The 27,155-nt window shown below is 39.7% G+C and overlaps 3 protein-coding genes across 5 annotated transcripts; 1 reads left to right on the top strand and 2 right to left on the bottom strand.

Moving 5' to 3' along the window:
• Positions 1 to 755: 755 nt before the first annotated feature.
• On the bottom strand, positions 756 to 10,742 carry coq8ab (coenzyme Q8A-b). 2 transcript variants are annotated; one of them, XM_080413276.1, is made up of 15 exons: positions 10,518 to 10,742; positions 9,907 to 10,072; positions 8,885 to 9,190; positions 8,662 to 8,728; positions 6,356 to 6,430; positions 5,975 to 6,100; positions 5,249 to 5,334; positions 5,018 to 5,158; positions 4,820 to 4,901; positions 4,606 to 4,699; positions 4,225 to 4,366; positions 3,179 to 3,286; positions 2,967 to 3,032; positions 2,132 to 2,218; positions 756 to 1,064 (listed from the first exon to the last, which is right to left on the bottom strand). In XM_080413276.1, the coding sequence occupies exons 2-15, from the start codon at positions 10,054 to 10,056 to the stop codon at positions 768 to 770; spliced, it is 1,827 nt and encodes a 608-aa protein (XP_080269402.1). In that variant the 5' UTR covers positions 10,057 to 10,072; positions 10,518 to 10,742; the 3' UTR covers positions 756 to 767. The 2 variants fall into 2 exon arrangements, with proteins under 2 accessions (XP_080269402.1, XP_080269403.1); XM_080413277.1 differs by having other exon boundaries at positions 10,637 to 10,735.
• A 3,101-nt stretch (positions 10,743 to 13,843) lies between these two features.
• On the bottom strand, positions 13,844 to 17,765 carry LOC308074871 (putative deoxyribonuclease TATDN3). 2 transcript variants are annotated; one of them, XM_080414372.1, is made up of 10 exons: positions 17,535 to 17,765; positions 17,410 to 17,442; positions 16,745 to 16,818; positions 16,403 to 16,487; positions 16,208 to 16,270; positions 15,969 to 16,078; positions 15,775 to 15,830; positions 15,268 to 15,380; positions 14,516 to 14,593; positions 13,844 to 14,197 (listed from the first exon to the last, which is right to left on the bottom strand). In XM_080414372.1, exons 1-10 carry the CDS (start codon positions 17,586 to 17,588, stop codon positions 14,054 to 14,056), a joined length of 810 nt encoding a protein of 269 aa, XP_080270498.1. In that variant the 5' UTR covers positions 17,589 to 17,765; the 3' UTR covers positions 13,844 to 14,053. The 2 variants fall into 2 exon arrangements, with proteins under 2 accessions (XP_080270498.1, XP_080270497.1); XM_080414371.1 differs by having other exon boundaries at positions 14,516 to 14,596.
• A 545-nt stretch (positions 17,766 to 18,310) lies between these two features.
• Positions 18,311 to 24,520, top strand: fuca2 (alpha-L-fucosidase 2). The gene is made up of 7 exons (XM_080414731.1): positions 18,311 to 18,533; positions 19,546 to 19,733; positions 19,907 to 20,246; positions 20,381 to 20,591; positions 22,596 to 22,786; positions 23,068 to 23,176; positions 23,872 to 24,520. The coding sequence occupies exons 1-7, from the start codon at positions 18,349 to 18,351 to the stop codon at positions 24,007 to 24,009; spliced, it is 1,362 nt and encodes a 453-aa protein (XP_080270857.1). The 5' UTR covers positions 18,311 to 18,348; the 3' UTR covers positions 24,010 to 24,520.
• Positions 24,521 to 27,155: the final 2,635 nt, after the last annotated feature.

Raw genomic sequence — 27,155 nt, forward strand, 5'->3', positions numbered from 1 at the left:
ATGTTATTTTAGTCCGGACTTGTCCTTTAAGTTACATAGTATGACTTAGAGATGTTTTGAGAGGCACGCTGCATCAAACATCACTAACAGTCATGAATAGGCCGACATATCTCAATAACGGAAAAAGATATTCAATAAAAAAGTTTTCAGGAATTAAATACAAAGTATTTATCGAAGTAAAGAGTGACAAAGGTCAAAAAGTCTGGTGTGGTCATTTAAAATCTAAGGCACACAGATCTGGGTTTATCCCAGTGATTGTCTTTTTCACATAATGTTGTATAATTGGTTATTGAATAATACAGTAGGGATGAATGAAAAAACTAAAATGTCAACACAAACAAATAAAACCTTGCCTGACCAAGCATCTCTTGTTATATGTTGCTCCATTCCTGAGATATGACTGATTGTGTCATTTTGACCTTGAGGACCTAAAAGTTATCCTACCTATTCCCACCCAGTTTCATGGCAAAGAACGCGTCCATTCTCAAGTTATTTCTTTCGCAGACAGAAGTTATTAATAGTTAAAGTGAAAATCATTTGCACAATTAATTTCTTCTGCCTTTGTAAGAGGTCAGATCAAGCCCTTTGGATGTTCTGGTGTGTGCGCCTGTGGATTTCACTGATATGTGCCCCTGGATTTCACTGACTTCAGTTTCCCAAAATAAACGTATTAACACTAATAATATCTACAATTAACCAAACAGATAAAGATTATGGTAATGCTATCGCACTTTTTGGGGAAACTAGCTGGATCTGGTTGACCGTCCCTACCGATGAGCCGGCTTCGGGCGACCATCTTTCCAGTAATTGGCATAGGCCTCCTCGAACATGTTCTTGCAGGATATTCTAGCATTAAGTTTGGAGCAGATGAGGAAAGAACCACCCATCTTGCGGTGGAGGGAGTAGGTCTCCTCCGGTGGAGGTGTGAGGCGTTCCCTCAACATCACGGGGATGAGCTGGTGGATGCGCTCCGTGGTGCTCTGGGCTCCAAAGTGGAAGGGCTCAGTGGATGAGAAGGCCTCCCCCAGGATCATCACTGCATCCACATGGGCATTCTCCATAGCCTTGTAAGACATCATTAGCAGTGGTGGAACACATAACTCAATTTTACTTAAGTAAAAGTATCAATACTGCAATGTAGAAATACTCTGTTACAAGTAACAAGTCCGGAATTCAAAATGTACTTGAGTAAAAGTACAAAAGTATTGGTATCAAAATGGACTTAACGTACCAAAAGTAGAAAGTACTCATTATGCAGAATGTCCCATTTCAGTTTTCAAATGAATAAAATGCATACAAATCTTTTGAAAATAGCCGATCTACAAACTTACAATGCGACGCATTGTGAGCTTTTTCAAATGGCCGAAATGTATATAGGGCTGAAGTGGGTAATGTATGTTTTGTAATAATAATCAAAATCTACAAAGTAACTAAAGTTTTCAAATAATTGTAGTGGAGTAAAAGTATATTATTTGCCTATGAGATGTAGTGGAGTAGAAGTAAAAGTACTGAAAATTGGAAATACTTCAGTAAAGTAAAAATACCTCAAAATTGTACTTAAGTACAGTACTTGAGTAAATGTACTTATTTACTTTACACGACTGATCATTAGTGAACACAACTTTTAAGTAAGGGATGATGTACCATGACAGTCGTTATTTGTGCCTTCCTGGTTTGCCTTGAAGGGGTTTATTTACCAATAATCCTTAACTACTTAAATCCTATATACTTTGTTGACCGGAGTCCCACAGGGGTCTAGGTCACCTTCGTTATTCCCTTTACACAAAATCTCTTTGCCGAAAACAGCCGATCTGCGATTTCCACTGAATGTGCGCCCCCAGCATAGGGGCACTAGGGTTCAAGTGGTTAATGACTGTACAGTAGGTCAATCTTTGATATATGTTGACAGTGGTAGGGCAACACTGTATGTCAACTAAGCCACTACACTTCCTCAGCAGTCATATTTATAGCAGAACATGTTTCTATACTTTCTTGTACATTTTTGTGCTATACTGTAAATAATCAGTTACATTTTCTTTCCAGACCTTTCAGCATAGGAACACAGTAGAATTGATGTTCAAGTTGTTTCTCCTTTATCAAGTTCCAGTGTTATCGAGTTTCTGATTCATACCTTTGTCTCATAGCCTGTGAGGAACTTCATATCCCTTGATCTCAGCAATACACCTTCCCTGTCTTTGTCTCCTGCTGACTTGATCAACTGAAGATAAGAGGAGATGTGGTTTTTAATGCAGCACTTGACACACTTGAGGTGAAGAGTTGTTGACTGAATCAGATTTAAAGCCATGCATATGACATTACAGTCATATAATAAACTCATTGCCAGTGGATTTTGGCCGGATTGTAACTGTTGAGCAATCTCATGTGATGTTAGTTGTTGGAAGAGTTAGAAACGCACATGTCTGGCTGAAGTTGTTAGCTATCACCTTCAGTATCTATAGCCACTACTGCTGTAAATACATGGCAAGCGTCACTTCCAGTTTGCATTCTGCTTCCAAGACCTTTTCACACTTGACCACATAAACATTCTAAATGGGCAATGTTTATTTCCTGTTGCAGTGTTGTGAATATCAGTGCCTGACAGGAAATTAACTTCCAAGCTGTTCCCTAGCAATGCAATTCCACTGACAAAGTCTATAACTTTATTGCCTCTCAATAAAAATGAAATAAAATACAAACAATTGCCAACCAGTAGGTGTCATACCCAGCACCCAGGTCAAAATTTCTCAATGGCGTAGGGAGACCACCTCCAACCAGATAGTTGTATGTTAACATACTCCATACAGGAGTACCATACAGATTATTTAAAATAACGATTCATTAAAATACATCCCAGATTTCATCTTAAAAATAAAAGTGCTAATTGTTTTGTTTATATTGACAATCTCTTGTGCAAGATGAATTTCACGAGCAACTAGACAGGTTTTTATCATAACTTGGTTTCTTACCTCAATGTAGGAATCAGTGAAACTCCTATCAAATGCTCGAGTAGCCCCAAAATCTAATAGAGCAACCTGAGTGAAAGAGGTAGAAATACCTTAGTGAAATGAAAACTATGGTACAGTATCTGTATGGATGCAAGTTTATCGCAGCTTCATATTCATACATACCAATAGTATATGTACTGTATATGAATACTGAATTATGATATCAAACTTACCTTGTTAACCTGTGTATCAAAGAAGAAGTTGGACCAGTTTGGATCAGTCTGCATGAACCTGAACTCAAACAGCTCCCTCAAACATAAGTTCAAGATTTGTTCACAAATCTAGAAGAGGAAAAACATGACAAGTCAATGCATTTTTTAAACATAATGTTAAATTGTAGGAAAATTTCAGTCTGCATTTTTCCCCCCATTTTTTTTTAATTTTTTTTATCCCACAATTTTGTAACCCTTTTTCACCCGGTGCCAATTCTGCATTCTTTTACTTTAAGTAATGGCAATGAGAGCTACTATGCTCAATCATTAAATGTCAGGAGTTTCTATCAGGATTGTGGTGTTTAAAGCAGTTACAAGATGAACTTGTCTTGCTAAGATTTTCTGGAAAGACACCAGGAAGTTTTAAAAGGCTGAGCATCTCAGCATTTGGCACATCAACCCAAAGTAGGACCACCTCTTGGCAGGGAAAAGGCGTGTGGTGTTAACCCATTAAGACTGGGAAAGCATCTGTTGTTTTACATTTTAACCACTTTAACCATTATCTTATACTTTGGCTATTCAAAAATAGCAGATATACAAGCTCATAGCACGGCACCAAGTGCCACGCTATGAGCTTGTAGATCTTTTTTTTTTTAAATCATGAAAATGTGTGCAAATCTTTGAATATATATATTTTTAAAGCCAACATTTGTAACGCAAATCTTTGCTTCTGGCCTGGGATTCTACAAATGTCTTCTAAATCCTAACAGTTTTTTGAAAAACCTTATGTTGCTATAATCAGTGGTCAAACTTGTTCATGTCAAGGGCCCCCAATATTATATGTATTTGGCCACTGAGCCCCATTTTTTTTTTCCCCCAAAGATTTGCATTTTATTTATTTATTTTCAAAAATAGCAGATATACAAGCTCATAGCGCGGCACTTGGTGCTGTGCTATGAGTTTGTAGATCTACTATTTCTTTAGTATAAAATAATGGTTAAAGTGGTTACACGAATGCGTTCCCGGTTTTAATGGGTTAACAGCTGTGTGAAGTTCTATGGGTGTACCTCGTTCCGGAGCTCCTGAGAGAGATTTGTGGCTTGGTCCAGGGGGAAACCCTGCACCAGTCTGGTGGTGAGGACATGCTGGCTGCTCAGCTCATCAATCACATCAGGCACGTAGAAATAAGGGTGATCTTTCAACAGCCCCCTGTGTCATAACAACAAACTACAGGTAAGTTAAAAGGCAAGGGTAGACTGATAAACACATCACCATAGTATCTTGGAGATATCACAAAGAGCGCCGTAACAAAATCAAGATGATATCATTTGCTGTCGAGCAGAAAGTAATTTTTTCCATAGATCTACAAGTAGATCGGCTATTTTCACAATTTTAAAATAGAAGGTTTCCACACGACATCGACGATATGACGAAGTCAGCCAACTCACTGGAATTTTTTGGAACACTCTGCCTCTCTTACGTAGTCGCACTCAAGTGCCAGCTCACGGTTCATAACCTTAATCAAGTGCTCAGGAAACAGACCTGTCGATACGAGTTAAAAGAGCAAAAGAGGAAATAATAAATAAAAATAAAAACATGACAGTCTGAATAGTGAACATTATAGTTTTAAGTATATTATAGCTAGTCTTTTCAGTGTTTTACCTTCAGGTAGTGCATTGCTTAAGCTGAGAACAGTCATGATATTGTTCACATCACTGTCGATACTCTGGGCAACTCCAGGGTACTAAGAGAAATGCAAATGTAACTAAAATATTATTTCAATCTCATTCAATCATACACCTTACACTAATGAACTCTATGACACCTGGGATGCAACACAACCCCCGCCCTGAATCTCACCTGAATCTTCATAGCCACTTCTGTACCATCTTTCAACCTTGCAAGATGCACCTGGCCAATAGATGCAGCTGCAAATGGCTTGTCTTCAAAGTACTCTAACTTGTCTCTCCAGTTTGGCCCAAGGTCACTGACAATGACTTTCTGTTGTAGAGATTAACAAAAGAACAAATGGATTATCTGTGAAATGGATAATTACATGTACTTAATTAGCTACAACTTAACACACTGTACCATCATCTGTTTGATAGGCATGAAGTCTGCACTTTGTCGAACGCGTTCAAAGATTTTGGCCAACTGAGGGTTAATGAAGGCGTCATCTGAGAGTAGGAAAGAAACAATCAAATGATATATATCGTAGAAGAAAATATGAATAGAATTAAGAGACATCAGTTCAGTTTGACATCAGTTAACAACCAAGCAAGGACACTTAATACAAAGTAGCAATAAAACTGTGCTGTATATGCAGTTTTGAAGATAGTGCAATATAAGAAGGAATACCAAACATGTCAACACTGTCAAGTATGCTGTATTTGTGAAGACAACAGCGCAGCACACTATACTGCCCATCATTTTCTGAGAGCAAATTTAGTGCCCTGTGGCCCACAATAGTATTCCTGGAATGGCGCTTATTGTGTTCAGCTGGTTCAGAGGTTTATTTTAGTCGATGACATTTCACTGATGGTTCAGGGATCTTGCTTGCTGGTCACTGTGGATGAGGCGAAGGATACAGCACTCCAACTTGTTGGGAAGATGATGTATGAGTTGACTTTCTGTGTATATTTTTGGTCGCTGTTGAATGTGTATTTGTAGAAACATGCTGGGCAGCATGTCTTGCACTATGCCGTTCAGTATATAAATGTCCCATTGACCTTGTACAATGACTGTTAGTAATGACTTTATTGTAGGCCAACTTGTGAGTCAAATACAGTCAAGTATCTACATCTGGTCACTTCTCACCTTGAATGCTGAGCATCTGCCCCATTTTGAGAGCAGCGCCTCGAACCTTGCATAGTGTTCGGACAATTCGTTCAGCATTTGCTTCTGAGAGAAAGGCATTGGTATCCATAACAGACGTTTTATCCCCTAAACAAAAATGGACACTAGGTTATGAATTTAATAGGGGTGCAATGAATGGTTGAGTAGTCTGTCTCTATTGGCTAATACTCTAGTCTTCCAGAATATATTGTTATAAGAAACATCTGTTTTTGGTAATGCTAAAGGGCTGTACATTACATGTGATTTGTAACACACATCCTATACAATTCTATGTGTGTGGTAATGTGCACTACCATTACCAGACAGTTGAGCCCACTTCATAAAACAATATGCTAAAATTACCACTTTGTTGTTTGGGTGTAAAGCTCTTCTTTGCCACTTCAGCAATTGCTCCAAGGCCAAGTCCAAATGCCAGACCTGCATAACACAGCACAGATCAATGAACGCAATTCATCTGAACAGCAATACATTATTTTAAACAGAGCAACAAAAAATATCAACCCCTAAAGTAAAGCAACGTCAAGTATTTGTCAAGTATTGCAGCCAAACCCACACGCCTATTCTTATCAAACAGTTGGATCCAGGCCTCAATAACACAGCACTTATCAATGAATGCAATTAATCTGAACAGCCGGACACCATTTTAAATAGAGAAACAAAAATATCTACCTCTAAAGTAAAGCAAGTGTCAAGTATTTGAAAAGTATTGCAGCTTAACATTTGAGAACCCACACACCTATTCTTATCAAACAGTTGGATCCGGTGGCAGGGGGCAAAAAACAAGCAAACCTTGATGAGGGTTTGAGAACTTGTGATAAGAATTATCAGTATAGTAGCACTAAATTAACTGACATAGTTCTAACCTCTAAAGGGCGACTTTGAGAACCATTGGGAGTTGAGGTGTGAATTTAGAAGTGGTTCTAATAAAGTCAACACTGCAAGTTGAGAACACATTTGATATTGCTTGTGTTCTACAGCCAGTGAGAAGAGCTAGTCTGTTAGTAATCCCAGAAGCTCTCGCTTAAAGCCTGTTAGATATGTCCCAGAAAGATTTCCTCAGCTGTCCCAGAAAGATTTCCTCAGCTATCCATACAGTATGTTGTAATTCCATTCCTGTGCAAAAGCACACATCGGCACTTCCCACACTCTGTCCATAGCACTAGAGAGCTGATGAATGATAAGAAACACTTTGGTACAGCAATATGAACATGGTGGAAGTCTTTTTATTGCATTTCTTTTTATTATTTTAATTTTTATTGTGTTTTTATTGTAATATGGATCTCCCTTGGGTCTGAAATAAAGATTGAATTGAATATGGAACACAGTATTTTTTAAATAACTTTAAACTTGTATTTGTTCTGGGAAGTCTTGAATTTTTTGCCAAGCTTTCATGCTCTTACATGCGTCCATAGAGTTCACTTTTCCACTACATGGATGGATGGTACCGACTCGGCTCGACTCACATTCATTAACGTAAGTACTTAAGTTTTCCACAGCAGATACTAGCCCCTCAATGTAGCTGATCATCATAGCGTCAACCCTCTGCATGGAGAGTGCTAAAGAACAATGCCAACTTGTCTGGAGGTTATCTCTATTCAACCTATACAGTCCAACAAAAAGTTTCTGATAACATTTTAGGTGAGAAATTGCAGTTCCTCAAAATTGATTCATTTCACATTTACAATAGTTACAAAGTTTGTTAACAATATTCGGGAGCGTCCATGCAGTTATAGGAGAGTCCATTGTACCGCAATTACAAAATCAATTACTGTAGTGACGATTCCCTGACCAATCAGTAGTCTGCTGTTTTTTCATGTCACTTTTTGGCATCACCTCAGCTTGCTTGAAACCTCGACAGTGGTGATACCAAAAAATGTACTAGGTACTGTACCAAGTACTACCAAGTACCCAATGGAAAACCAGGGAAGGCAAGTTGAGTCACTAATGTGCAATGGAAAAGCAGTGTATGTCTGATACCTAGGAGCCCCCTGATGTAACCACATCGTCTTGCACTGTTGAATACAGTTTCTCCACTGACACTTTAGGGGGTGAAGACTGTTGCTTAAGGTCAATTATTATTTTTATTTTTTGTCTCCCCAATTTAGTCGTTAATCGCCAATTATTTCCTCCCCACACTCAATTCTGTGTTGTCACTGCCGTTTCCTACTGACTCACCTGCCAGTGAGGGGCCGCCACCGGGAGGCCATAGGGCCTCCGCCCTGCTCCTCCCGTCCAATACTCCCTGCTGACAGGTGCCGCCCCAGCCCATAGGAGTATGTGCACTGACAAATATCACCCTCCCCATCCGGCTTCCCTCGCTACTAGGCTTCCCTTGACCGAAGAGGGGCCAATTGTGTTCGTATAGACGCTCGACAAGGCCGGATGGTCCGGGGTGGATTCAAACTCCTAGACTGCACCACCCGAGCGCCCTGCTTTAGGTAAATTGAATCATAGTTGTTGAGGAAAAGTGAAAAGTGATTTGAAACTGGTAAGCGTCCAGTCCAAACACTGTACCAGATAGGAATAAGAGAATAATACTCATGTGTCACACTTCAATGAGTGTGACCTCAAAGAGGAAGTGGACGGTGACATAATAATTAATACACCATCATGCATGCATGCATGCTTCTTCAGATCAGCAGACCTACCTCCAAAACTTACTAGTCTCCCAAGTCGCGTGACAGGCACCTTGCGCTCTTTGGCACTCTCACTGAGCTGGAATAAAAATTAAGAAAGTTTCAACTCATATTATTAATAAAATCATCCCTGTGCAATGCTGGCAGAGAACTTACAGGCACAGCAGTGTCTGTCTTCAAATTGAAGTACGGATCAAAAGTGATTCAATATTGTTTAACACTTGAAAGGAGATACCACTTGTTTGTGTTGCTTGGAGTCAATCTTCTTCTTATTTCTTGCTTTATCAATATCCTTTGATGTCAGCCGTCCTACAGTGGAATTGTCCTGGTTATATAGGCTTGTATGTCCAGAGAATGGACGACTTGACCAGTCCCTTTGATAATTGAGGTGTTTATTGCTGGACCTTCCAACGCAGGCCCCCTGTCCAGGACACATGTTTCCAGAAACACTGAGACATGCTCCTGCCATTGTTGAATACTTGTGAATGGATGCTGTGACGGCTCTGTGGATGCCGATATTTTGCGGTTTCTTGGGCACCTCCTATAATGGAAAATGTGAATCAAATTAGCTGGCATGTGCTTAAAGGTAGGGCAAGTGATATATTTGTGTTAAAATAAGTGTTAAATAGCTCTATATTCTGATAGTACACATTGTTATAGAGTAGATCATTCATATATATATATATATATATATATATATATATATATATATATATATATATATATATATATATATATATATATATATATATATATATATATATGATCTACTCTATATATATATACACACACACACACATTGTTACAGAGTAGATCATTCATATATATATATATATATAGTTAGTAACAGGAGTCTCCCTGTCTCTCCAGCTCTTTAGTAAACAGAAAATAGATTTTCAGCTCGGGATACCAATTTCCTCCAATCAGGAGAGAGAACTGACTCGATTCAGGATAAACAAGTGAATTTGTTAGTGATGACACAGATAAATGAGCAGACAAAATGGAACTGGAACACTATAAAATTTAAGCTGATGAATGGGTACTCTCGCCTGACTGACTGTACTAACTACAGTGCTCAATGCCTAGAGATGGCGACACATTCTTGAGCCACTCGTCTCACAAAACGTTACAGCATTCTGTTGTAGCCTACTGACAGTCACAATGGTAAAGGAGTTATGTGGGGGTTAACATCTTTAGTGAAACCCTATCCCCTCCTGCAGGAGCCCGGAGACATAAATATTGTGGTTGAATGCTCACCTTTGCTGAGCTGGGGCCATACATAATAGTGGCAGTGGAGTTCACCAGTCTCTGGGTTCTGATGCTGTGCTGGCTGTTCGCCTGAGTTCTGCTGGCCACTTGCTTCATCCAGGCCATCCCCCTCCACACCACCACCATGTCACCTGTCATGGTGTACTTTTCAGACCTGCACACAGCCAAAAATAACAAGAGTGGGGGCAATTGTTTTGCAGTGGGTTGTGTGGTCAGTTAGAGACGAAATGGTTGGGGGCACTATGAAGCTGTCTTTCAGCCACAGGGTGGCTGGTCTGTTTTAGACAAGATGGCATCATTATCTTTGGCATCACAATGCATTAAAGCCTTGTTTGTCAAAACACATGGCTGGTACAAAACTTTATTGCATACCCTTCACTTGCCTTGCAACAACAACATGCAAAACAAATACTGATAGAAGTGTAATATTAACTTAGTTGGCCGTGTGAATGGATAAGGAGCCAAGAAAGATAACATGCAAAAGTTAATAGCATATAAAACTAAACCTAATCCCAATAGACTGAAGCTAAATGGAGTTATTCAGATAAGAATTGCACTTCATTAAACGAAATGTATCAATCAATCAAAGGAAAACTTACCCCAAACGCCACAAACGGTAACAGTAAAGAATAGCTAGAGAACCTTACTCGTCTCCGACGTATATATGATTATAGGCATATAATGCATGGTCAAAGAGCAACAGAAGCTGATCGTTCACCTTGCTTTGACCTGACACAGTTTCTTCACCAACACTGCGAGGGGAAACAGTCAGACCACCAGTGAAGGACATGCAAATGCACCCGACGGTAGTTTTAATACATGTGGACCCGGACCAATGAAGCCAAGTTCAGCAACATCTCCAAGTGTCAACAGATATTCTAATGGTCGGAGAGGCTGTCAGTTGCTCCAGCAAAGCGTGACGCTTGACGCCCACTGCGCTCAGGGGGTGTTCCTGTTCCTACAATACAGACAACTGTCTCTGATCCAACACGACTAGCTGTAGACTACAACTCTCGTAGACGTATTTATGATTCTGACGTTTTCAATCTACGAGAGTTGTAGGGTTCACGCCCCATGGAGAGAGGGACTTTCTGCACTATGCCCCGCAGACACACCAAGCATGTACAAATTGAAAATAAAGGTGCTTACCCCCAAGCCCCAAATGTTAACTGTCTCTACGTGGTAGTAGTTTAATGTAATAATCCATATCTTTCAATAAAGAAGGGTTTTTAATGCCGTCTGTGGCCGATTCTGTCGGAAGTTCCCAATGGGTGGTAGTGACGGGGCGCATCCGGTGAAACCCGGAATTACACTAAATGTAAACAGGAAGTAAACGAGGGTGAAAAAATGGCGTTCGGCCACAGACGGCATTAAAACACTTCTTTATTGAAAGATATGGATTATTACATTAAATTACTACCACGTAGAGACAGTTAACATTTGGGGCTTGGGGGTAAGCACCTTTATTTTCAATTTGTACATGTTTGGAGTGTCTACGGGGCATAGTGCAGAAAGTGCCTGTCTCCATGGGGCATGATCCCTACAACTCTCGTAGATTGAAAACGTCAGAATCATAAATACAGTACGTCTACGAGAGTTGTATTCTACAGCGCCTACAACACGACCAACGGCGGTGGTGGAAGAACTTGAAGTAGCCTACTAAATTGTTTTAACTTCAGTAAAAGTATCAATACACAGAAATACTCTGTTACAAGTCTGGTGTTCAGAATTTAACAAGTTGAGTAAAAGTATAAACAGTATTGGCATCAAAATGTATTTAAAGTACCAAAAGTAAAAGTACTCATTATGCAGAAGTCTTCCTTTTCGTGTTTTCAAAATGTATATAATCATTTGAAAATAGCAGATCTACAAGCACACTTGATTGATTGATTGATGTACTTTATTTAGTAAGACATGAGAACAGTACATGACAGTACATAACAGTACATGGAAGTACAAGTTCACAATACAAGGTCTACTAAACTGGAAAACTCATTAAGCACTGAGCTTGTTTAAGATGAGAACCCCATGCACACAAATCATGATGACATATACATGTATAAGAGACAGACAGATATACACACTACTATACAGAATGTCATACAAGTAAGACGCGCGAACGCTGGAAGCGAACGCAGCTCGAAAATATTGTGTATATACGGACTTGTAATCCGTGTTCACTGTGATGGGGAGAGAACATTGTGTGTGTGTGTGTGTGTGTGTGTGTGTGTGTGTGTGTGTGTGTGTGTGTGTGGTGTTGCATTTAAATCAGAGCATTGTCTAAATTCCTGCACTCTGGCGCCCTCTACATAGGTAGTGCATGCACACAGACAGACACACAGACAGACAGACCCACAACCTGAGCAGGGTTACATAGTAAGCTCCACTTGGTCGCAACAATCAGTTTACAGGTTACTGGTATGATGAGTGAAAAATATCTACAAAAGAAGAAAGAGAGGGGGGGGTAGGTTAGGTTAGGACATGGGGTAGGTTAGGACTTGGACAGGGGCCATTTTTGAATTGCAGCCTCCTGAAGGTGTATCTTTAGGGCAGTTTTGAAAGTGAGTAGGGTTTTACACTCCTTTACTCCTTTTGGTAGGGAATTCCACATTTTTGATGAATAGCATGAGAACGAGTTAATTCCCTTTGTTGAGCCAAATCTGGGTTGAACATGATTTGTGGAGCTGCCTCTGGTGTTATGATCATGGACTTCATTAACATTTTGGAAGTATTTTGACAAATACAGGGGGATCCCAATGTTGTGGTGTATCTTGAAGACCATGCCCATAGCAAGTTGCTTTACTCTGTCCTCAACCCTAAGCCATCCAATCCTAACAAAATGAGCAGGGGTTAGATGGGTTTTGTGATTGAGGCCAAGAAGTAGCCTTACAAGTTTGTTTTGGGATGTTTGGAGCCTTGTTTTTAAGGCCTTGGAGGTGTTGTGATACCATGAAGTGCATGCATAATCATAATGACCTTGTATGAGGGCCCCTGCAAGAATCTTCAGAGTATTCTTACTGACTAGACGATCAATCCTCCACAAATAGCGTGTTGTTTGGTTGACCTTTTTGATCACTCTTTCGGCGTTTTTGTTACCGGAGAGGTTTGCCTCCAAGATGGAATGCAACAATGCGTTGCCATGCGACGCATTGTAAGCTTGAGCTTGTAGATCGGCTATTTTCAAACAGCCTTAGGCTGAAGAGGCTATAATGTATGTTTTGTAATATATTTAAAATCTACAAAGTAACTAGTAACTGAAGTTGTCCAATAATTGTAGTGGAGTAAAAGTACTATATTTGCCTCTGAGATGTAGTGGAGTAGAAGTATAAGTATTGAAAATGGGAAATACTCCAGTAAAGTAAAATAAATACCTCAAAATTGTTCAGTACTTGAGAGTACATGTAGTTACTTTCCACCACTGACCAACGGTCAGTCACTCAGTCACAGGTGAGATTTGGCTGATGTTACGAGGAGGACTCATTCCAATTTTACACGCAGTGGTTAAATAACATTTATTTCTCTTTGACGATTAGTAAAAGGAGCAGTAGGCCTACCACAGTGTTAGTTTAAACATATCCACAAATCACGTTCAACCCAGATTCGGCTCAAACAAATAACGGTTAGATTCGTTCTACTGCTATGCCACCAAAATGTGGAATGTCCAAAATGTTTATGTCATAAAAAAGTGCGACTCCTTATACTCTCCTTCAAAACCGCTCTAAAAGAGCACTTGGTGGCTGCAATTCGCAACTGGTCCCTGTAAAAAGTCTAAGCATATCTCCAGAAATGCCCCCTACCCCCCAACTGTTTATTGTACATATTTTCTCCTTTTTACTCGTTTATACTTATTCCTTATTTTTAAAGAAAGTTTTACAAGAGAATCAAGGAAACACATATCTTGCAATTTTGTCAGCACTTTAATATTATTTATTTCATCAAAATCATATAATAATAATTGGCCAGTTGGATTTTACAATCCAAATCTCATAATACATCTTCTACCATGTCCCAATATCTTTACAACAATTGTAAAAATCTGATACATGGTTACAGAAAGCTTTGGATGCATAATCTCAGACTCAAGAGACACTTTTCTGAGATTAATGATGAGATGATCTTCTGAGGCTTGGGTGAGTCAAGGTCTGATGGCTGACTTAAGCTTTGGGAACAATCGGAGGGCATTCTGTGTTGTCACCTCCACCACTTTCTCCAGGGGCACACCTTTAATCTTACTGATGTACTCTGCACAAATGGAGATGTTCCTTGGCTCATTTCTGACCTGTTTTAGGATTAAAACAAGGAATAAGTTTGCAAATGCACAATGTAAAAATATTTGTAGAAGGCACACAAGCTCCTAATTGTTAATTTATTAATTTGAACAAACAGTAACAGTACTGAAAAAATATATTTTTTTTTTAAACAAAAAAAGGAAGTATGGTCTTATTACACAAGCAAAAAGACCATATGTCATCCATTATGATAGCGATGCAATACTGCACCTTTCACTAGCAATTATATTGCATAATTTCTTAACTACTTAATAAATTGATCGCTTAATTAATTTCATAATTGTAATACAAGATTGCAATATTTTTACCTGCTTTTCAGGCCCAAGGGCTGGCGAATCCGTTTCTAAACAGATGCTCTCTAAGGGTAGCTGTTTCACAAGCTTCTGCTTCTTGGTGGGAAATCCCCCACCCCAAACAAAAATAAAATAAAATAAAAAGAGAATCATTAATCATTGACATTTAATGGGAAATAAGTAAATAAAATAAAAGTCAACATGTTAGTGCTTCCTAAGCAGACTGTGGTGTTTTTTGTTATACAACTAGTGCTTGTACTGTATACAAACACAGGGGAATATTTAGTATTTAATGTGTGACGTATATAAACACAGATTTGGTACAACTCGTGTTTCTCAACCAAGTGTGTCAGATGAAGAACACCATGAAGAGACTAATATTGTGTTGGTTAATTCTATGTCTGTCTATTTGCTCGTGACTTCATCAAAGGTCGTGACTTCATCAAAGCAAACTTCATGTGTTGGTGTGAAACCAGTTGAGAACCACAGCACTTAACCCAATATAATAATATTGCAAATTCAAAGTCCATTGCCTGTGCACGCTGAGTCGTCTCTAAACTATACACCAAATATTAAGAACAAACATGATTTCATATAGCATATACTGTATAAAGGATTGAAGTGTTGCTTTAATCTTAAAACAATGTTTTATCCCTATGTACAAGAATATCGCTGTTAATAGGTAAATGAAATATGTAACAAAATGACAAACAGGTCTGAGAAGAAACTGGTGGTGTGTGTACAGTAAATAAGTCATGTAGTCATACCTGTTCACTCCTTATTATAGATGGTGGAATAGAGAAGAAGTAGCCTGCTTTCACTCCTTCCATGGCAACTGAGGGTTTCCCATCGAATGCATGGAGCAGGGCTTTTTCAACACCTGGTGAAATGTCAACGGTGATGCATTTAGCTTACATAACATACACATCTAGTTACATCTCTCTCTTTTTTCTTTTACAAATCTTTTTTTGCAGAGGACAGGTAAATGCTATTCTTCTCAGCGAATCCTCCACAGTGCATCCAGCTTGGAGGCACTGTGGAGGATTCAAACCCCTGTTCTCTGCAGTGGTGGGCAGGAACTTTACCCCTGCACCACCTGGATGCCCCTCAATGCATACCTTTAAATGAAAGACATCTGTACAGCTGAGAGTGTGATCCAACGTGTACGCCTGAATTATAGTTCATCAAGCAGCGCAACAACATTTTGCGCAGAAAATCTGTCGAAATATTGTCATGCAACGCGGCTGTCTGACAAAGTATAAATTAGCACATACCTTGTTCCTTTAAGAGGTGGATGGTAGGTCTTCCTGCTGACCTTGAATGGACATTTCTAACATTTAAACACACAAGACAATAACTATGTTTAAGGTTGGCTATACAAAAAAGGTAGGCTAGCAATAAAGACTTTAAAATAAAACCCAAGTGTTTTTCTATTCCCTTTACAGTATATCAGTATGGCACAACTCACAGAGGCAGGTCCAGTGTTTTGGCTATCTCTGCTTGACGAATGAGCACCTGCCTCTGGTTGTCTTTATCAGTGTCATTACTGACATATCTTGGGGTGAAATCCAAGCCCACCTGTTAAAAGAGAGTAAAACACAAAAGTTAACTGTAAGTGATGTACAATGGTTTGGTTATTTATGAACAAAAGATAAATAACACTGCCATTAAATGAAGTGATATCAGGAAGATTGTTCATTAGATTACCTCCCCAATAGCCACAAGGTGGTCTTTGTATTTCTCTATGATGGGTAAAGCAGCATCTAGATCCTGTATTAAACAAAGCAAAGACTCAAAAAAAATCCCTACTCTGTAAACCAATTTTTTTATTAGATTTTACTATTGCAGAAAGCCATACATGAATCCAATCATTTGGATTGTCCTCACCATAGCCATACTTACCTGGAGATTGGCTCCCCTCTGTTGCCCAGAGGGTGATCCTTGAACAGGATGGACTCCTAAACAAGGGAAAATAAAACCTGAAAACCTAAAAAAAAGAAGAAAAAAGTCAAATTATAAATTCACTGAAGATTTACAGATGCATCACACATTAAGCTAATATATTATTACAAGGACCATAGACAGACCATATTGCTACCAAGGGAAATTCAGTTGTCATAGCAGCACCCCAGTAAGATTGAAATGTATTCCTGTGTTGTAGTAGGTTAGGCCCTAGGCCTCGGGTATATAGCAATATAAAATACAGTATAAAGACGTTATACTGTCAAAGTGTCAATACGTTACCTCTGTGATAACTGGATGATCTTGTCAAACTCTCCAGCATGCTCTGCCACTGCTAAAAGAGCCAACAGTCCAGCCTGTGTAACATAAGACTCTACATTACTTGATCCATTACGAACAACACATGCATGTAGTGGTGGAAAAAGTACTAAATTTTTTTTTACTAAGTAAAAGTATCAATACTGCGATGTAGAAATACTCTGTTACAAGTGAAAGTCTGGAATTCAGAATTCACTTGAGTAAAAGACAAGCACAAAATAATTGGTACCAAAATGTACTTATTGTACCAAAAGTAGAAAGTACTCATTATGCAGAATGTCCCATTTCATAAGTTTTCAAATGTATAAAAATCTTAATAGCAGAATAGCAGATCTACAAGCTTAAATGCTTTGCAACGAGCTTGTGGATCGGCAATTTTCAAATTGCCGAAATTTATACAGAGCTCAAGTGGGTAAGGCTTTGTAATAACAATCGAAATCTAAGTAACTAAAGTTGTCAAATAATTGCAGTGGAGTGGAAGTAAAAGTATTGAAATTTTGAAATACTCAAGTAAAGTAAAAATGCCTACAATTGTTCTTAAGTACAGTACTTGAGTAAATCTACTTAGTTACTTTACACCACTGCATGCATGGCTAGGCTACTGTACTTATTCGGTTAAGAAGACATACCTGTCTTGCATTCTCTATCACTTCGTCTATATCCTGACGATAGAAAGGAGAAACGTTAACATCAATCAAAGGAGTTCAAATACGTTTATCCGCACACATTACGTGTTGGAACTTGTCACTCATACCTTGTCAAAATCCCCTGCAGAGATATGACAGTGGCAGTCAATTGATCCATACATGTGGACAGCAATGTTCAAAACAATATGAATTGTACACGGCGCATGTCTGCAAATGGAACTAGGTTCAACGTTACAGAGCAGCCCGGGCGAGCGGGGGATTTCTTCCCTGGCCCTATTTGTTGTATCCGATTGTAGTCATAAGTAGACACCAGTTCTAATAAAGTACATATCAAACATCCCTAACCCTGAACGAATCAATGGCCTTGGTCAGAGCGACGTAGTAGTGTGAGTGACGACATAAAAAGAAAGTCAACGATTTTGAACGCTCTCTCCCCACCCGGAAGTTAGCAGCAATACAATACAGTGTTGCCATGTCTGCTTATTATAATCGACTTTGGGCTTGTTTGTCCTGTAAAGTTGCTTGTAAATATTGGTAGTTGCGGGGTTGCGGTTTTTGGGGCTTTTCTTCTAAAGGGTAGTTGTTTATTTGGGCTTGTTTCCTTTATATTTTTTTTAAACAGTGGTTGTCAAACATTTTCATCATCGTCATGGGGACCGTCATGGACCCCCAAATTTGTATTTGTCCCCTAACCCCCATCCAAAAATGTTTTATGCCAGGGACATCCAAACAAGATTTGTGTTGTTAAAATGTTAAATGTTCTATTTTTTAATAGCAGAGCACCAGAGCTTGTGTTTAAAGGGCAAAGGGCTCGCTTCCTATTGGCTTGTTTTCATAGACTGGTTGCTTGTTTCTCTCAAAAGCTGGCAACACTGGTATTGAGAATCATTTGTTTATTTCCTTGTTTTGACTTCGGTGAAAATGTCAGTCGTTGCTTCACTGTTTGTTTTGGTGTTGATGGCCAGTACCTGCAGCAGTAAATATGAGCCTACCTGGGAATCCATAGACTCTCGACCACTACCGGAGTGGTACGATCAAGCCAAGTTTGGCATCTTCATACACTGGGGAGTGTTCTCTGTTCCGAGCTTTGGCAGCGAATGGTTTTGGTAAGTTTGTTTGGTTTCAAATGTCACACCACACACGTTTACTGCCAGGTGTGAAAGATAAGGTGACTTTTCATAATCATCAGTATAGGGAAGTGATAGCCTTGGCTCAAGACTAACATAGATGTATTTGATCGAGTCTGACTTTTACTTTCGTATCTATGATAGTCCTTTACCCCCAATTGTCACTGGACATCGGCGCGGAAAGCCCGTACTTCTCCGTACATGTAACAACAAAAATATATAAAGTGCTGACCCTGTAGCCCCGGATGTTAACTCGACATTAGATACCCGGTGTGCACTGTATTAGCCCGTATCTTTCAATGGATATGTGTTTTAATCCCGTCTGTGTCGGATACTGTCGGAAGTTCCCTGTATTCCTCAATGGGCGGTAGTGACGGGGCGTATCCGATGAAAGCCGGAATCACACTTAATGTAAACAGCAAGTTAACGAGTGGAAAGAAATGACGTTCGGCCACAGACGGAATTAAAACACATATCTATTTAAAAATACGGACTAATACAGTACACAAAGATTCCGAATGCCGAGTTAATATTTGGTTCTACCGGGTAAGCACGTTTTATTTTGCATGTGTACATGTTAGCAGAAATACGGACTTAACTGGTGAAAGTCCAGGGCACTCTGCGGGGTGCAGCCCAGGACTATCATAGATATGCAAATGTCAAAATCGATATAATACATCTATGACAGTCTTGATCCAAGGCTAGGGAAGTGAGAATGAAGAAGAAAGGAGAACATGGAGCAAATCATACAATTAGGGCACTAGTCATAGTTAAATCAAATATACTGTACAACATCATTCCAAAATTAGCAATAGGTAGCTGGCTCATATGGAAGGCAGACATTCTTCTTGTGCAGTTGGAAAATGATATGAAAATAGCAGCAGCAGGTATATACAATTGCAGTCATGTATATGGTTAAAGTGACATGCATGGTTAAGAAATTGAAATAATATGAATGAATTACACTTTTGAGATATTTAACTTCTTCCAGGTGGTATTGGCAGAAGCGGAAACTGCAACCTTATGTTGAATTTATGCACAAAAACTACCCACCGGACTTTAAGTATCAAGACTTCGCAGCGCAGTTCACTGCTGAGTTCTTTGATGCCAAGGAATGGACTGATATCTTTGTCTCATCAGGAGCAAAGTATATTGTACTAACAACAAAACACCATGAAGGTAACAGTATAAGCAGATTCACTTAAGTATGTCATAAGCCTGTATCTGTTATCTATACGTTTCTTGATTTATTTGATATTAATTCAGAGCTCACTGTGATTAAAGGAAGGGCATGACTATTGTCATTGAGCTACAAAAGATCTTTTAATACAAATTAATTATCTATTTCCTAGGTTTCACACTATGGGGATCAAAGAACTCCTGGAACTGGAATGCAGTAGATATTGGGCCTAAGAGAGACTTGGTTGGGGAAATAGCAAATGCTCTTCGTGATAACAGCGACCTGCATCTAGGGCTCTACCACTCTCTCTTTGAGTGGTTTAACCCGCTCTATGAACAAGATGCTGCCAACGTCTTTACTACCAACTACTTTCCTACTACTAAAACCCTGCCTGAGCTGTATGAGATCGTCACCAAGTATAAACCGGACATTCTGTGGTCTGATGGGGACGGTGATGCTCCTGATAAGTACTGGAACAGCACTGGCTTCCTAGCTTGGCTTTACAATGACAGGTAATGAGAAAAGCAAACTGTTTAATAATTTATAAATTCAACTTGACAGTCACGTGACTTTCATGAGTTTTATTCCACCTACTATAAACCCTGTTGATTAAAACCCATGAATGACAAGCGTGTGTCTCCTGCAGTCCTGTGCGAGACACAGTGGTGACAAATGATCGATGGGGTTATGGCTCCATCTGTACCCACGGCGGATATTACACCTGCAGTGATCGCTACCAGCCTGGACACCTGCTGAAACATAAATGGGAAAACTGCATGACCATCGACACCAAGTCCTGGGGTTACAGACGTAATGCACAGCTCAAAGATTACCTCACCATTGAGCAGCTTGTGGCTGTGAGTAACTATCTTCCCAGTTTTATCTCCATCTCACAAGGATATAAACTTTACAAAGCCTTGAACAGAACTACTGCCGAAAGTGTCCAACCAGAAGTCCAACCTACCAGAACTTACTGTAGCCCAATACTTCCTCATTCCTGTACTTCCAGTTAGACACTACTAGGCAGTAGTTATTGTCCAGCCTCGGTGGTGAGACTGGAATTTGTCTTCTTTCATACACCTGTCACAGTTGGCATGTGACACAGTTGTACGATTAAGTATAAATTGTACAATGTACACATGTGACACAGTTGTACGATTAAGTATAAATTGTACAATGTACACACGTGACACACTTGTACGATGAAGTATAAATCATTGTACACACGTGACACAGTTGTACGATTAAGTATAAATAATTGTACACATGACACAGTTGTATAAATCAGGCTAAAGACTGTCCAGCTAACCACCCTTCCAATCAGACAGTTGAACATTGCGCCTCAAAGTTTGATCTGTTTCTATTTATCTGTTTAATATTCTACTTGTACTTGTACAGGAAATTCAGCTGTTGCTTCCACTTTTACTTTTGCAGAAACTTTGTAAATTAAGACGATTGTCTGTGCTGAATGATCAAATGGCACTTTCAACTATGCAGTTCTATTCTAGTCTGGGTATTTATAAAATTGAGCTTATTTATTTCTGTTAAGCACATTGTTTCCCTTTAATAATAATAATCAGAGTCTTATGCTGAAAGAAAGACGGACCACCAAGACAGCCAGCCACGCAGGCTGCGTTTGCATGGACAGGACTTACTGTATATTCAGAATGATTGCTCATTCAGAATAAAAATGCTCATGTAAAACTCATTTGGGATAGAATATTCCATTCCGGTATGATCGTAAGGAATTTTCATTCGGGTTTGGAGGGGTGGCATATAACGTTTGAATCGGGATATATTTACCATATAAACACTTTATTCCGAATGCTCCTCTCTGTTTGGAATACATGCATTCTTTTGCACATGTCCGCGCTTAGCAGTGCTGTCAGAATTGGCCAAAAATGACCTATGAAATCTCGAATTCTTATTATTTTTAATATAAAATATTGCATGCAGTAAAACTTTAATTCAAAGACTGTATAAGTCTATTTATGTTTCTGTATGCGTCGGCCACGGTTGGTGCTGAGAAGTGCTCCCTCCTGCGGAATAAAATTAATGATTCATATTCTATAGCGTAATTTAATAAGCTTATATACTGAAATGGCTAAGCCCAGGCTTGTCCCGGAGAACGGACGCTCAGAGGATCTGAGCCTGTGGAGGAACAATCTTTACCTGTCCTTGACATGAAACGGGAACTTATAATCAAAAGAATCTATTCAGTCAGATGAAAAGCTTTTTGTTTAAATAAAATTAAGGTAGCCTACATGAGAAATGTGACAAGTAGTAGGCTAGCCTAAGTTTTACTGTGTCTGGTACCAATACAAAAAAATAAACTGGTCTGAACTTGTAGATCTGCTACTTTCGCATTAACATGGCGATAACAAAGGAATGCGGGCGCGTACCGCATACAACGCTGCCTGGCAGGAGTCGGTGTGTTGCTTCCCGGCCTGCCTACGGCCGACAAACCTCTGCCACGGAGGCACAAGGGGGCTATTGCCTCCTCCCCATGCCAAACAGGGAAGTTCTGCCCCGGGTAGTGGAGCCGGGCGCCCCTGGTCCATGCCCGGGCGTTGGCGGGAACCACTTCAAAAGTTAAATTCCGAATGAATGCTTTGGGTCATGTAAACAAGGAATACTTTTATTCAGGTTCCATGTAAACAGTTGGGTATGAATCTCTGTTCGGAATGAGTTCATTCTGAATGAATAAATCTTGTCCATGTAACCGCAGCCATTGAGCTTTAGAAGTTCTATCTAGACATATCTCGTCCTCCTTCCTTTCTCTCTCGTTTTTCTCTCTTTCTTCCTTCTTACCCTTCTCTGGTCATTCTTTTCTTCATTTCTGCCCTTCCTCTGTGCCTCAGTCCTTGGTAGAGACAGTATCCTGTGGTGGAAACCTGCTCATGAACATTGGACCCACACATGATGGGAGGATTGCCCCCATCTTTGAGGAGCGCCTTAGACAGATGGGGATGTGGCTTGGGGTCAACGGGGAGGCCATCTACAACACCACTGCATGGAGGGCTCAGAACGACAGTGTCACCCCAAAAATCTGGTGAGCATACTGTGCCTTATTTGGAACGTGTTTATTTGTTTACGCACACAGTCAAATCAGGAGTGATACAAATTTGCTATTAATAGATGCATACAGGTCCATTTTTACACTTAAAAAAATGTAAACTCCAGATTTTGCCTTGCTGGTACAAATACATGACAAATACAGTATTGCACACATTGTATCACAATGATCATAGCTCATGTTGGTCTCCATCACTTAGCAGCCCAAAGGTTATTGTGTAAATAATTAACTTTCCATTTGTGACTGTTTTCCTACAGGTATATTTACAAGACACAGGAAAAGGCCATCTATGTCATTCTTCTTGAGTGGCCAAATGATGGATCTGTTATTCTGCATGAACCTTTGGTTACTGAAGGAAAGACTCAGGTATGGTACTTGTCACTATCTACCTGTAGACTTATACTTAATTTATACATGGTTGCTCGCCAATGTCACACGTGAAATATAGCAAATCTACAAGCTCACAATGCATGGCTATTTGAAACGTAAACTTGTAGATTGGCTATTTTTGGTGGGTCACCAACATACAAATCTGGCTTACCAATACAGTTCCTATCTTCCTATCCCACCACAAGTATCCTGTATGTTTTCGACTTGATTTCATTACTAAATTGTAATATATAGGTTCTTGATGTGTGCCAAGATTGAGGATTTGGCTACAATATATTGTATGGTAAATGGACTTTTTGTAGTGCCTTTCTAGTCTCTCCGACCATTTAAAGAGCTCCTCAATGTACTTCACATTCACCCATCCACAACACGAAGATTTTTGCCAGTAGTCTTCAAATATTTTTGTAGAACTGGAAATGTTCAATTTAACTTTTACACCATGTCATGCTTCTGAGATATGCATAGGAGTAGGAACTAAAACATTTGATCTCCAAGTTTGCATCATGATGCAACACATTGAGTCTATTTTGTATATAAAAAAAAGTGTATAAAGGCTTAATTGTTAGCTTAATTGTTTGCATTGTTAGCTAACGATGCAAACCGAATGTCCACCTTCTTTATTTCAGTGTCTAAGCTGAACTTTTTCTTTTTTTCCCCCCATTCCAAATAAGGTGGTGCTTCTCGGTCATGGGTCTCTGACATGGGAGCCTGTAAACCCAAGTGGATTGAGGGTTCTCCTACCCCAGCTGTCCTTCAGTCAGATGCCATGCCAGTGGGCCTGGACCCTGAAGCTGACAGGTGCCACTTGAAGGGAAGCCGTATCATTGGTGGTGGAATTGGATAAGCTACAGGCTGTCTGGATGGATGGCTGGATACTGTTGGTCACTGCACATGGATGGACACACTATGTCTGTCTCAAATCGGTTTTGAATGGTGCCTCGTCACTTGCATTTCATTGAAGCATCTCAGGAAATGGTTTTTGAATTTGAATGTAGGCCTATGTAAATGTAACAAATATACTGTACAACCTAAACGACATACAGGAAAAATCTCTAAAGAAGAATTTATGTTTAATAATTTCGATTTGTTTGATTATACTGCAAACTAAAAGGCCTCCTTGACCAAAAGGGATTGTAAAGCATGAAATACAGTATTTACAAATGTAAATATTGGTAATAACTACTTGCACTGTAACATGATGGTGATTATGAATGATTTTAAACTAAATTACTTTTCAAATCTGATATTTGTTTGCACCTTACTTGATAGCCTATTAGGCCTACCTCTGATTCATTCAATAAAGTGATTTTTTTTTTTAAATAAGTAAAGCATAATTGAAGCTTTCTTGAAAACTGTGTCAGAAGTGTGCGTGGGCGCAACGAAACTATCGTCATCACAGGAGGAGCCAAATGGGGGTTTTATATTTTTAGTTTTGCACTGGATTGGATTATTGATTTGTGATAGATGTAGGCGCCGCATTGGCACACATCTCCCAGGCTTAGCCTGCCTGCTGATCAATTTATTGGGGATTGCTATCAGCCACTACAATCACCACGTTGTGAATGTGTCATGTTTACTGTGGTACCCAAGTTCAACTCGTGAATGCAAAACTGTGACCTTTAGCGCCCTCTACTGCCCACAACGTGAGCAACACGACAGGCATCAAGCCAGGCCATTTTATTAAAGCACGCCCAGGAATCGAGCCAATCGACCCTACCTAGCCCAGAGCCAGCCTACACAGCTGACAGTGACAGCGGCGGCTGAGGTGAGGACCACAAGTCAAGGATAGCCCCTTAGATAGTATAGTGAAGCTGAAAATGTAGGTTAACTGGAGGCATCTCTTCATGTTATGCAATGCCATAAACCTCACTGTGTCACTTAATTTTGCGTAAACGGAATGACCTTCCAAGCCTTTTTGCCTTCTTTAGCTGCTACTACTATTGGGTACGGAGTAATTTGTCAACTGAGATAGTGTGTCCACTCGAGCAGTGACTGGTTCTCAACCTTTTCAGGCCGCGACCCCCCAAAATAACCATATTTGAACTGGGGAGTGGGGACCCCCCAAAATAATCATATTTGAACTGGAAACCCTCCAAACTTGGTTCCACAGACACATATTGTGAAAATACTAGCCGATCTGCAAGCTCACAGCCTCGCAACACGAGGCGTTGTGAGCTTGTAGTTCAGCTATTTTCACAATTTTCGCATCTTTCTTATATTATTTGGCCAATGTTTGACCAGTTTTTATATAGTATAGTTTGTTGATTACTTTTGATGCAGTAATGGTCTTTTCATTTCATTTATTGTTTTTAGGTATTAAAAAGGTCTTAAAAGTCCTTAATTGTCACTTAAACTGTCATCTGGGGGGACCCCCCCCCAAAAAAAATAATAACAATAAAATAATATGCGGGGACCCACCCTGGGGGTCCCGACCCACAGGTTGAGAACCACCACTAGAGCAGGGGCAGCGCTCAGTGTTGTGTCTGCTGTTGCACGCGCTGAAAGGTGGGAGGCACTTGAACAGTGCCACCGACATTGGTGACTGTGGCAAATTATATGACTACAGAGGTCGCTGTTTTTCATTTCATGCTTTGTGCTCACATTGTGCACAAAGGTGCGAGGATGGTAACTCACCTAAAAAGACAGGATATTTCCGTGGCACTCATTTCAAGCATTAAATTAATAATGACCACAGAATAAAAATGCTATTGGTTTATTAAGATGTTGGTGTGGGATCCTAGAAAATCTGCCAAATAGCGACCTCTGGTGTGACATCATTTGGATAGGTAACCAATGTAGGTGTAACAACGCATATGTTCCATGACGTGAAAATAGGGGGTTTGCAAGGGGTTGTCAAATTCATGCATTTTCACGACGTGGGTTACCATTATGTATTATGTGGGCTATCCCCAGCCCAGGAACTTGCTTGTGAAAACTGTTCCCTTCAGCAAAAAGGCACATAGTCTTGGCCAGATACATTATACATTACGGCAGATGCACGGCAAAGCATGCATGTTATTTTCTTTTACATTTTAGTCACTTCATAGGCTTTAGAGCTATGTACTATTTGTGACTGTTGGAAATAATTATACTAAAACCTGATCACCTGTGTGATCATGTCATGATCACATAAGTGAGTTATTGATAAACATAAATGTTTTTTATTATATGTCCACAATTTTGCTATGTGCCGTAATCTGTGTGGACTTTTAGGTAGACTACTAGAATACAGAAACCATTACAGATATTGAATCGTTGCTATGGAAACACATAATCATGTCACATTTTCCAGGCAATGCAGTGAGAGTGGGATAGGCCTATGGAAATGCAACAGACAAAAGAATGAATGAGTGACAAGTCAAGTGGTGAGTAGAGAGGGCTTACAGTTACAGGTTGTCGTCAGGGTTCATGCTTATTAACATTTGTTATGATTTGTCTGGTCAAAGTTTTCAATATTCCTTGTCATTGATAGCTGGTATGACAGACACTACAGCCACCATGGAGGAAAACTTGAATTCCTTCCATTCATAAACATCCCTCTCCCCCAACTATATCAAATACTAATATCATTAGGGGCTCTCTAGCATGAGAGTGCATATGTGGCATTCAATCACATGCAAATTTGTGGCGGATTTGAGCAGGTCAGCAGAGCTGTGTGCCTCAGATAGTGGAAATGCCAAGCAGTGTGTGGAACATCCTAGGGGACAGACCATTATATTTATAGAGATGAAGCTGACTTGACCTTCACTGCACATTGAGTATCAGCCATTTTAGCACTGCTCCTACAAGATAGTGAATACAGCATAATGGACCTCAGCTGCAGTGCAGTTAGTTAGCTTCAACTTCATCTGTGTGGCTCTGATACAGGCTATAGCTAATAATAGCCTTTCTGCAATTCCATACTGTAAGGGGCGCAACGAGACACAGTGCCGGCCTGCATTCACTCCTTTTTGGC

The sequence above is a fragment of the Gymnoscopelus braueri genome, assembly GCF_963280865.1.
Source record: "Gymnoscopelus braueri genome assembly, chromosome: 19".
Classification (NCBI taxonomy): Eukaryota; Metazoa; Chordata; class Actinopteri; order Myctophiformes; family Myctophidae; genus Gymnoscopelus; species Gymnoscopelus braueri.